General features: G+C 39.8%; 1 protein-coding gene across 2 annotated transcripts in view; it reads left to right on the top strand.

Moving 5' to 3' along the window:
• Positions 1-12,574, top strand: part of f8 (coagulation factor VIII, procoagulant component) — a 51,316-nt gene that overhangs the window by 18,770 nt on the left and 19,972 nt on the right. For both annotated transcript variants that reach the window (XR_009064808.1, XM_057850094.1), the window contains exons 5-13: positions 4,735-4,914; positions 7,264-7,361; positions 7,658-7,778; positions 7,852-8,089; positions 8,172-8,337; positions 8,435-8,522; positions 10,335-10,552; positions 10,643-10,784; positions 10,870-11,088. Coding sequence is in view for 1 of the 2 variants with exons in the window: in XM_057850094.1 (XP_057706077.1) it covers positions 4,735-4,914; positions 7,264-7,361; positions 7,658-7,778; positions 7,852-8,089; positions 8,172-8,337; positions 8,435-8,522; positions 10,335-10,552; positions 10,643-10,784; positions 10,870-11,088 (1,470 nt within the window). In the remaining variant the exon portion in view is untranslated. The remainder of the gene's footprint in view (positions 1-4,734; positions 4,915-7,263; positions 7,362-7,657; positions 7,779-7,851; positions 8,090-8,171; positions 8,338-8,434; positions 8,523-10,334; positions 10,553-10,642; positions 10,785-10,869; positions 11,089-12,574) is intronic.

Below are 12,574 nucleotides of genomic sequence, written 5' to 3'. Positions count from 1 at the left end.
CATATATAAGTCTTACCGGAGTATAAGTCGCAATTTTGGGGGAAATGTACTTGATAAAATCCAACACATAGAACAGATATGTCATCTTGAAAGGCAGTTTAATATAAAAATACAATAGAGAACAACATGCTGAATAAATCTACAGTGTACAGTGCATAAACAACGAAATGCGAATATACTGTCCTCACCAGGACGCTACCGCTCGGTCCTGGCTATATACAGCGAACTCCAAAAAGACAATGCTGGACGTCCGCATAATTTGTTGAATCAATTTGGTCCTCGATAGCAAACAGGTTCACATCAACGTAAATAAATGATAATTAGGTACTATTGCAGCAATAACATAACAGATTAGCATGCGTTCGCTAGCATTAGCACACCATTCAAACAACCACACAACTGGCTGTAAGTGTCCGCTCGCGGGTGGAAAACACACAACAACAACAGAAAAGATGATACACGCAGGCGTTGCCTCTGTAGAGATATTTTAAAAGCATAAACAATGAACGTAGCTTCGCAGCCGTCTTTCCCTCTCGCTAACTCGCCCACTCACTCACTCACTCACTCACTCACTCACTCACTCACTCACTCACTCACTCACTCACTCACTCACTCACTCACTCACTCACTCACTCAGAGCTACGTAGCTGTCTGTCTTCTTCTGGTGTGCGAGCGCTCTTCTTCACGTAAACAAGTGCGAGTGCGCTCCCAGGTGGGCGTGAAAGCGCCACAAACTAAATGCATCCATTTCAATTTAAAAAAGTCAATTATACAATTGAACATACATTGCCAAAGGCAGAACGCGAACGTGGCCATAGCTATTAAGAGTTATTCAGATAACTATAGCATGCTAACAAGTTTACAAAACCATTAGTCCAAAACACCAAAATAACATGGGAAATTTTATCATAATGTGTTAATAATTTCACACATAAGTCGCTGCTGAGTATAAGTCGCACCCCAAAGCAAAATATGAAAAAAACCGCGACTTATAGTCATTTACTGAATTGTATTGTCAAAAATAAGACACATTTGCTCCCCTGGCCAGGAAAGGGCCGTGAATGAAATGTCACCATTTTGATAACCTAACATCTCATATGTGTCAATAATAGTCTGACCAATTTTGAGGAGCATTCAACTTACTGCCTCGGCGTAATGGTGTCAAACGTGCATGCTGGTTTTAGACAAAAATGCCATGTTGTGCAAGATTCAATCCCTAATACCCGATTTCCTGTTGGGTTTGGAATATGGGTGCAAGAGACTTTTTGGAGCAGTTTTGCACAACGTATCCACTCCCCAAATTTCATCACTCTACGTCGAAAAAAACTAATAGGACAGGCCTTTTTTAAAAATTGAAGGGGGCGCCACTGAGCCATTTTATGACATCTTTTGGCAATGTTGCTAAATTCATGAAATTTACATGAAGCCGCATGTATGTGCAAATTTAGGTGAGTTTTCGAGCATGTTCAGACCTGGAAATTGGCCATTTTGTGACAAAATGCCGAGGGTCTTTTCACTTTCCTGTTTGGGTACTGCTACATCAACGAAAACTCAATATTTTTCATCATATACCTAAAGACATGTCTTAAGGCTCCCCTGATGCAGGTTTGAGGTCAATTGATGTTTTTCACCAGGAGGAGGAGCCTTTCTCGTAAAAATGGGTGTTTCCTCTTCCCACAAGGGGGCGCCAGGCCTAATGGAAAATATTTCAATGCAGTCGTGTTCAGGTTAAGACACCTTACACGCATGCCAAATATGAAAAAGATTGGACCTTGTATCAGGAAGTTATTAATCATTTACTGAAATTGGCGCGTTGCCAAAAAAACACCCGACTTTGGTACCCCGCCCAGGTTAGGCCCGTGGACGAAAACTCACCATTTTCACAACTTAATATCTCATATGTCTCATGAAGACGTACACCGATTTTGAGGAAGATCCAACGTACTGGCTCGGCGCAATGGTCTGAAACGTGCATGCTGGTTTTCGCCCAAAATGCTATGTTTTTCAACATTCAATGCAAAATATCCGATTTCCTGTTGGGTTTGGAATATGGGTGCTGCAGACTTTTTGAAGCGTCTCTGGACAACGTATCCACTCCCCAAATTTCATCGCTCTACGTTGAAAAACATCAAAGCAAAGGGCATTTTTAAAATTTCAAGGGGGCGCCACTGAGCCATTTTTTGATTTTTTTAAAAAACGTTGCTAAATTTTCGAAATTTTCGCGAAGCCGGATGTATATGCAAAATTTGGTGAGTTTTTGAGCATGTTCAGGCCTTCAAATTGGCCATTTTCATTTGCCATGAAAAAATAATAATAATAATAATAATAATAATAATAATAATAATCCTTCGAAGAACAATAGGGCCTCGCACGCTGAGAGTGCTCGGGCCCTAATAATAATCCTTTGCAAAACAATAGGGCCTTCGCACGCCTAGTGCTCGGGCCCTAAATATTAGGTAATTACTTGAGTTTCTCTTTAAAAACTAACAAATTAGGTAAACCTTCCATGCAATGTTTTAAGAGTGTTTAAATGTCTAAAAGGTTTTTAAGGGAACCTCGGACTTAAAGACTTGTAGGCTCTAATAAGCCACAATTGTTCTCTTTTATTAAAATACGTATATCTGTATGCATCTAAACAAAGAAAGCTGAAAGCGCACGGTAGTACTTTGGGTGTCAAATTTGCCGTTTCGTTTCGCTTGTGTATCACATTTTGACGGAACACAGTTTTGTCATACTCTTCTCTTGTCTCATCCCGTCTTTCCTGTTAAGTTTGCTTTTGCTGCTCGTTTTGTGAAATATCGACAGTGCTGTCATGCTCATTAATGTTCCTCTTGGGTTAGAATTGAAAGGGTTGAACAGACACATTTATGTCGCTAGAATCATACTCTGGAAGCCCGGCAGCATAACCATGTGACGTCACTGGCCCTGCGACGTCAACAGCAATGGCGACCTACTAAACTAATTTTCCAAATTGTATGAAAACAAAAACATCAAGAGGGTTTTCAATATCAAATGATTTGAAATCATAACTTTTATCTTTCAAGAACTACAAGTCTTTCTATCTGTGGATCTCTTTAAGTGTATTCACCATTAATTCATTTTTATACTTTATTTTATAAAACCGTTCCATCACAAAAAGGCATTGAAAAAGATACCCTATACCAGGGTTCACTAAATCCGGACTTCGGTGTCACTTTTCCTGTCGTGTTTTCCATGTCTCCCTCCTCCAACACACCTGAATCAAAATATGATGACGTAATCAGTTGATTCAGGTGTTATAGGGGAGAGAGACGTGGAAAACATGACAGGAAAAGTGGCACCGAGTTTCGGATTTAGTGAACCCTGCCCTAAATAGTGGTACCTCAACATACGATCGCTTCGACACACGATCTTTTCGACACCCGACGTAAAATTTGACTGGCCATTTGTTTCTACATCCAACGACATGCTCGAAATACAACGATTTGTGACAGCGCCGCAGTTTCTTGTTTGCCCACAAGACGGACGCATCGCGGATTTTCTTGTGAGAGAAATCAACACGGGTTCCAAGAAGATGAATGCAGGTGGTTAAAAAAGGAAAAAGGTGATTCTCACCACTGAATTGAAGATGGAAATGATAAAATATTATTAGCGTGCTGTGTGTGCGCATCCGTGAACAGGCTTGACAATACGGCCGTAGAATGTCTACGATCTCACTGGTCCTCCTCCGACATCCGTTCGCCAGTCTTTATAAGTTAAGGTGACAATTATTATTGTGGTAACATCGCCAAAGAAATTCCCAGCTTCGTCAGGTTTTTAATCATTTTTTCAGAACTTGTGCAACACAACACGCCTACTGTCCGCTGCTGTTCACGCCAAAAAACACAAGCACATTAAAAGAGAAAGTAAAATCTCTGCCGCACCTTTGTCTCTCTGTAACGTCAGCCACGTGGTGCGTTCAGGTACAGCACGCAAAACACAGCCCCCATATCAGAACCTGATTTGTTTCATTATTACAGGAATAATTTATTATTATTATTTTATAATTCTTGATTTTTATATATAATTTATTTAATTTGCTATATGTAATTATCATTTGTAATAGTACCAGCAGTATTTATTAAAGATTTGGTGTAGGTTTTTGGGCTGTGGAACGAATTAATAGAATTATAATGTATTCTTATGGGAAAATACTGCTCGACATACAACCATTTCGACTTAATTCGTTTCATCCAGGAACGAAGTAACTTCCTAAGTAGACGTACCACTGTATTAATACAGTTAATACAAGTATTTCCAAGACAACAAAAATAAGGAATTTGGTGAATATATTGACAAAAAGCATTTGAGCGATGGAAAGGTAAAAAAAACACACAAAAAAACCTCTGTGTGACTCCACTCCATATTGCCTCACGTATTACTCACAAGTTGCAGTTTACCACAACCACAAAAATTGAATCATGATGCCATAACACTTTCTCCACTGTAATGAAAGGTATATGAAATTTTACACCTTAAATTATCCATGTGTAAAGTTCATTGAACTATTTCTGCACATATACTATCAACTTTCTGTAAATAACGTGAATCTTTCCATCAACATAAATTGTATGTCCAAATATTAACCAACTTAAATTGCATTTAAACTCCAACAAATATATCATTTTTCAAATGTTTTGTCTACATTTTCACTGCAATATAGTGGGACTCATTATTCTTCTCATTATTTTCATTGTTTTGTGTCTGTTCCTCTAGGTGCATTTATTGAGAACAAGCAGAGGAGAAATACTGCATTTGTGCTACTCTTTGCTGTGTTTGACGAGAGCAAGAGCTGGTATGGGGAGATGGAAGAGAGGAGCATAGGAAACATCCAGAGGAGCAACAGCAGGAAAAAATATCACACCATCAATGGCTATAGCAACTCCACTTTGCCTGGTTGGGAACCACACAAACTAAATGCACACACTTTTGTTTGTGGTGTGTTACTGTAATCCAGGGGCGTAGGTTCGGTCTCAACATTGGTAGGGACGATGATGTAATAGCAAAACCTGCATGTACACTTTTTGCTCGGGATGGGACATTAATAAGGGGGTAACGGCTACATTTCCATGAATATGAACCTTAATTAATTGATAGGCTAAGTCAGGGGTGCTCATTACGTCAATCACGATCGACCAGTCAATCGCAACACTAGTGTGGGTAGCTCGCGGCATCCCCCCCCCCCCCCCCCCCCCCACAAAAAAAGTGTTTTTGTTTTTATGTACATCGTTAATTATGATTATGTTGTGTGTATGTTGTGTTGTGTGAGCAACATATGAGGTTATACAGCACCCCTCTCCAGGGCTGTCAATAGACTTGCAGGGGCCCAGAGACAAGAGACCATTATAGGGCCCCCCCCCCCCACCCCACGCCACCTCACCCCTGCCACCGGCTTGTCACAACAACATATGCAGTACTTTTAACGCATCGCAAGCAATGACAGTGTAAATTTTCAAATTATTTAATTTGAGATGGACAGTTAAATTTAACAGACCGTAATGGGATGTGACACAATATAAACAAACAATTTCCATCAATTGCCCCATGTGGGCTACAGTACAATAGAAGTGAGAGTGCTATGCCTGCCTGCTAAGCAACAAAACAGTATATAACTAATAATCCTGTGCCTGCCCCCTCCACATCCCTGGGGTTATCAAGCCCTCCAACAGTGATGCACCTAGATTTTTTGACAGCAAAGTCATTTATAACATCGGTGAAATCCAGTTTTTGAGCAAGCTCACGCTCAATGGAGAGCATGGCTAAGTTGTTAAACCCTGCGCTCAACCTAATACGGTATTAGCGTTTGCTATAATACACAGTGGGTTGTAAACCCAAGATAAATCCAGCCGCCGGACCAGAGTCTGTTCAGCTTCGCGCACCTGGTCCGCACAGACCATAATATATCCCTGATCTCTCATCACCTTCTCTCTCCTCGGCTCAACGCGAGCAGCATGTCTTGTCATACCGCAGCTCAATAGGCTACAAGCGGCTGGTGACAGACTCGAATCGGGCTTTGGTCAAGGTGATCGCGAATATAAACGTTCAGTGTTATCAGCTGTTGTTCACTTACCGTCATCACCGTCCACAGCCAACTCTAGCCCTAATTCTTTGGCTTCTTGTCCCCCTTTTAAAAACTTCTTTTTTTCTCGTCCACCTCTATGATCTTCATCTCTTTTTCTTTTTTCTTTTCTGCGCACCCGATTTATGACGACTTGCCATGTTTAGAGTTATAACAATGACAGATTTTAATTTCCCGCTTCAGGGCACGTACGTAGTGTAGCCTTGAGTGCTTTAGAGCGGGGTCAAACCATTCTCTGCTAAGACAGAGGGAGTGGGGGGGTGTTGTGCAAAAAAGGAAAGAATATTTATTTGAAATATCTAATATGTTAAAGTTTTTAACTATATATCGAGTAGAACATAATATTTAATCAGACGATGATTTAAATAAAAAAGAAATATGTGAATGTAAAGTAAAATAAATTAAGGGTCATTCAGGGGCCCCTATGGTCCTGAGGCCCGGGAGAACATACCAAGTTGACCCCCCCCCCCCACACCACCACCACCACCCACCCCCCCCCGTTGATGGGTTTGCCCCTCTCTCTCTAAGCAGCTTCTAGGTCACATTTTTCTAGTTCTACGGTTTCCACTGGAGTTCACTACATTTCTCACACTTTAATTAACATTAACGGTAGAAAACACAAACAGAAGGACACGTCTCTTTAAGCAGCTTCCTACCCGAGTTTTGCAGGTTAGCAAGTTAACACAGTTTAATGTTATGCTAACTCTGATGGCGGTCGGACTTTCAGTAGCAAAATTAGTGGTGTGTTTCCCACCGCCACAACAGTGACGTCTTTTTACATTGCATACAGTGGCTGTTACTGGCCAAAAAAAAAATTCTCATATCCTTCCTTTTCGAAGGGGGCGGAGGAGGCGGCATGTTGTCAGCAAATTAAACGTGCGTTTGAGGGGGGGGGGAAATACCGTCGCATTTAGCAAGTGAACAGGGGTAAATGTAAGTTTGTACATAATGAAAATAATTCACTTAATAATGGAAGGTATGACCTTTATTAATGAACTCATTATATAATGTTATATAGGGTTGCTCAAAAGTCTGTGCGGACAATTTGAGCATCCTGAAAAGTTGGTAGTGTTATGTTCCTACCATCCCTATGCAAACCTACGCCCTTGCTGAAATCTTTGACATCCCTTTTACATTATTGTTTGTGTGTGCGTGTGTTCATGTAGGCTTAACAATGTGCCAAAAACGTGTGATTTGGCACATAATTGGTATCGGCAGTGCCCCAGAAATACACTCTATACAGTTCCAGGATCACACTCTGAAGGTGATGCACATTTACACTTTTCACCATCTCATTTATCGTCTGTTAGGGCTGGCTTCAAATTGTGTTTCCTTGGTCATGTCGCATATCCAGTAAGAACACGGGAAAGTCATCTACTGTATTTTACAATATAGTCAGTAGTCACGCTTGAGGTAATTGGCAGGACCAGCCAAAATGTGATTTTTTTAAAAAAAATGTGACTTGTAGTCAGAAAAATGCGACAATCTATGATTTAATAAAGTGTTGTAATGTCACGCTCTACGATAAAGTAAATTAAGTGTATCCGTCTGCATTTCTAGGTGATGAAACATCGTAAAGTGTCTATGGAGGTGACCCCCATGACGTTTGCCACTGCGGAAATGAAGCCTGGCACAGTAGGCCGCTTCCTCATCAGCTGCAAGATAAATGCACACCGCCAGGGTGAGAGAAGAGGCCCGTTTACGTAAGTCTCATTCTTTCATAATAAAGTGTTTCTTTTGGTGTCCATGCCCAGATGGAATGAGCGCCATGTTCAAGGTGGAGAGCTGCCCAGGTCCTGACCTTCGCAATGTTCAAGAGGACATCTATGATGAGTACGGCGAAGACTACTTCAACGCCGTTGATTTTCAGCCTTTGAGTCCACGAGCACTGGGGAGATCCAGTAGTGGACAGCAGCCAAGAATTTGGAAACGTTACATCGCTGCTGAGGAGTTGATGTGGGACTATGCACCTCATCTCACTGCCAAAAACAGGTAGCACACAAAACAAAGTTAAGTTGCAGCGATAGATAGGAAACAAATAACTAATTTCCAACATGACTCTTTCTAACATGAGTGGGTTGCAGTCCAGAGACAAGCCTGAGACCCCTCTTCACGGCAACTACAAGTATAAAAAGGTGGCTTATGTGGAATATACAGACAGATCTTTCACTAAGAGGAAAAACACGGACAGGACACTAATGGGTCCGATCCTGAAAGGAAATGTCAATGATCGGTTCCATGTAAGTCAGGAAAGAATCGAGCGGCAGAAAGAACTAATTGCTTTAGTGACAGCGACAAAAAAATAAGACTTAATGAATTGTTGAATTCTGCCTTCAGATCACATTCAAAAATATGGCCAGTCATCCTTTTAATATCTACCCTAATGACCTCACCAAAGTCTATCCGCTACAGCAATCCACAAATGGTAAGCCTTTTTTATTCATTACAGTAGTTAAGAACTGTGCGATGTTATCAGCAACATCACAATAATATTGGATATTTGTTTGCAGGTTTTGATTTTTGAAGTGCGAATTAGATGTTTACTAAATACTAGTTGATCTGTACTTACTCTCATTTAAAGTGACTGGTGTTTGAATGCAATTGGTTGAGTATGAATGGATAAAGTCATATCCCCAATCATTAAATGATTGCATGTGCACTTCTGATTGAATTAGCTTTTAGTTTCCATCTGCAAACAACTTCTTTACGTTTTTTCCCCATCAAGTTGTACAATTTATTGGTCACATATTAATCATTGAAATGTTTGTGTAGATCACAATACCGTAATTTTCAGACTATAAGCCGCTACTTTTTTGCTTCATTTTGAATCATGCGGCTTATAGTCCAGTGCTGCTTATTTGTTGATTTATTTGGGTTAATAGGCAACACATGCCTCCTAGCATGCATTACAGAGCTAAAGATGTAAATAAAAATCAAAATTCATGCTCTGTGCCAATTATGTATTCAGTTACTGTTCGAGTTGTTTCATTAATTGCTTGTTATGGTATTTGGTAACACTTTATTTCACAGTTATGTAATAAGATGTCATAAGACGGTCCTATTTATGACAGACTATCATGGGCATTACTGAATGCTTATGATAGATGTCATTAAGTGTCATCCAGCAAATTATGTTACTAAATCCATTTATGTCCAGTTTGGATCTTATACATCCACTCAAAAGTGAGATAATTTGCCGGATAACACTAAATGACATTTGTTATAAGCATTCATTCATGCTGATGACAGTGTCATGTCATAGTTATGATTGTCTCATGACAGTCTTAAGGCGTCACTCGCAAATAAAGTGTTACCAAATACCATAATTAGCAATTAATGAAACAACTGGAACATGAACTGAAGAAGTAATTGCACAGAACATGAATTTTGATTGTAATTTACATCTGTAGCGCTGCAATGCATGCTCGGAGGCAACAGTGTTGACAGCAGGTAGCAGAAGAGGTTAAATGTCTCCCCCAAGGGAGCAGAGACAGCCAAATGAAGCTTCTTGAAACAATAAAGCTTTGCAGCCAATTGGTTAAAAGCTTCATGGTAGTTAATTTGGTCTTAGGACACTCGCTTGATGCCACTGTCAAATAAAGCATTATCGGTTAATATCTTTTGGTGTAAATATCCCATAATACAGTGAGGACAGCTGCAGCTTATAGTCCAGTGCGGCTTATCTATGAAAAAAAAACGTCGTTTTCTAGTCACATTTGGTGGTTGGCGGCTTATAGTCAGGTGCGCCTTATAGTGCAAAAATTATGGTAATTGAGCATTTTAATAGGGGTGTGTAGACCTTTTGTATCTACTGTATTCATTTTTTTAAAAACGTTTTTTTCTTTAAAACGGTCTTTTTCCGCAAGCTAAATTTACCAGTATACTTATTCTTATACCTACAATCAGGGGTGAAAGTGGCAAGAATTTCTTGCCGGAACTCCCATGAATGTCGCCACAGAGCGACACTGCTTTTGGCACAGTTATTCATATAACACATACAAATGACAGTTGCCGTCATATTTTCGGGATCAAAGCACTCTTATAACGAAACAGCGTTCCGGACAGTTCTGGCCCACTTTCATCCCTGCTTACAATTACAGAAAAAAAACTTTTACTAGTATTTCATAATTTATGTTATCATCAAAAAGGCTAGTAGTGTTCTTTCATTCATTTCATTGTTCAGTGTTCATTGCTCCCTGTGGCTCTCGTTCTTAACATCTATGTAAACACATCCAAGATGCAGAAAATGACTTGCGCTCAATGGAGGTGCCTCCGAATGGGACGTTTGTCTATGTCTGGGAAATAACGCCTGATGACGGGCCCATGGAGAAGGACCCGGTATGTCTGTCACTTCTTTACCAGAGCACCGTATCCCCAGAGAGAGACCTGGCCTCTGGGTTAGTGGGCACTTTGCTAATCTGCAAGGCTGACACCATCAACAAAAGAGGAGGCCTGGTGAGAGGAATTGCTGTGCCTAATTTGACATTACCCCCAATGATGCCATTTGCATTTACAGTCTTGCTTATATTCAATATGCCTTTGCAGAAGTCCACTGATTTTGAATGTAGGCTGATGTTTGCTGTATTTGATGAGAATAGAAGTTGGTATGCAGAAGAAAACATTTACCAACACCAGAACCTATCTCAAAGCACAAATCCTGATTTCTACGACTCCAACGTCATTTACAGTGAGTTTTCCCAGCATTTGATTTCAATTTTACTGAGACAGATCATTAAAACAAATTTTCTGTTTTTGGTGTATTCATCATCCAGGTATAAATGGCATCATATACAAAGAGCACCAAAATGCGTGTCCCAAAATGTGTAAGACAGAAGTTATCTACTGGCTTGTGGCCAATGTGGGTACCAGAAGCAATTTTCTGTCTGTTTACTTCACTGGAAACCTTTTCAAATATAACGACCTGCATCAGTCTGTCCTCACCCTCTTTCCAATGATGAGCATGGCCATTTCCATGGAAATGGACATACTAGGTAATGACATTCAACCTGTATCTCAACAATGGATATTTCTACATCCAGTTTTCATGGGGCAGGTCAATCTTACTGCACTGGATAAAGACACCGCATGAAATTATTAATACATTTTTAAGGCAAGGCAATTTTATTTATATAGCACAATTCAACACAAGGCAATTTAAAGTGCTCTACATCACATGAAGATCTTAAAAATCACATTAAATCAATAAACCATTAAAACAACGACAATCGAAACAGGAAATAAAAGTATACATTAGAACTGCATTTAATCACGAAAAGAATAAGAAAAAAATAAAAATAAAAAATACTAATAATAATATAATAATTGAAATCAGGAATAGAAAGGAAATAGATTGAAATATGTAGATAGTTATGGATATGCTGTGCTAAACAAGAGCGTTTTTAGCCGTGATTTAAAGGAGCTAACAGTTTGAGCATATATCAGACCTTCAGGTAACTTGTTCCAGAGGTGAGGAGCATAATAACTAAATGCTGCCTCACCCTGCTTGGTTCTTGTTCTTGGAACATACAGGAAACTGGTTCCAGATTACCTTAGGGGTCTACATGTTTCATAGGAATCTGACAAATTAAGCATGTATTTTGGTCACAGGCCATTAAGTGTTTTGTAGACGAGCAGTAGTATTTTATAGTCTATCCTTTGACTCACTGGAAGCCAGTGTAACGATTTCAAAACTGATGTAATATGGTCCAGTTTCCTTGTATTTGTGAGGACTCTGGCTGCAGCATTCTTTACTAGCTGCAGACTGATTTTTTATCAAGAGCTGTAACCATACTGTTGCCTTAGTCCAATCTGCTGAAAATGAATGCATGCATAAGTTTTTCCATGTCTTGTTGAGTCAGAAGCTCATTAATTCTGGCTATAATTTTTAGGTGGTAACAAGCAGATTAGTGACGGACTTTAGATGGCTATCAAATTTTAGGTCTGAGTCAATAATTGTGCCAAGATTTCTGACTTGAGTTGTAGCTGTAAGTGACATTGTGCTAAGGTGTCTGCTTATCTTTGACCTTTCCTTTTTTGGCCCAAAAAGGATCACTTCTGTCGTCTCCACATTTAACTGGAGAAAATTCTGGCACATCCATTCATTGATTTGATGTATGCATTTACTCAGGGAGACTAACGGACTATAATCATGTGGGGACACAGAAATTGAGTTGTGTGTCATCTGCATAGGTGTGATAGGAGATGTCATATATGTTCCCCCTAGCTCAGATAATGGAACAGTAAGTGTTAAATAAGAGTGGTCCAAGAATTGACCCTTGAGGGACGCCACACGTGAATTTGGTTCGTTCTGACTGATGGTTTTTGATTGACACAAAGAAATCCCTATCATGTAAATAAGATGTGAACCACTGAAGAACAGTGTCAGTAAGCCCTACCCAAAGTGGTAATGCTGTTTTAAAAGTAGTAATGCTGTATTGGTGCCCTTCAATTGGACTGGCAACCAATCCAGGACAAGTA

Source organism: Corythoichthys intestinalis, chromosome 11 (genome assembly GCF_030265065.1).
Source record: "Corythoichthys intestinalis isolate RoL2023-P3 chromosome 11, ASM3026506v1, whole genome shotgun sequence".
Lineage (NCBI taxonomy): Eukaryota > Metazoa > Chordata > Actinopteri > Syngnathiformes > Syngnathidae > Corythoichthys > Corythoichthys intestinalis.
This window is presented reverse-complemented; position numbering and strand designations above follow the sequence as displayed.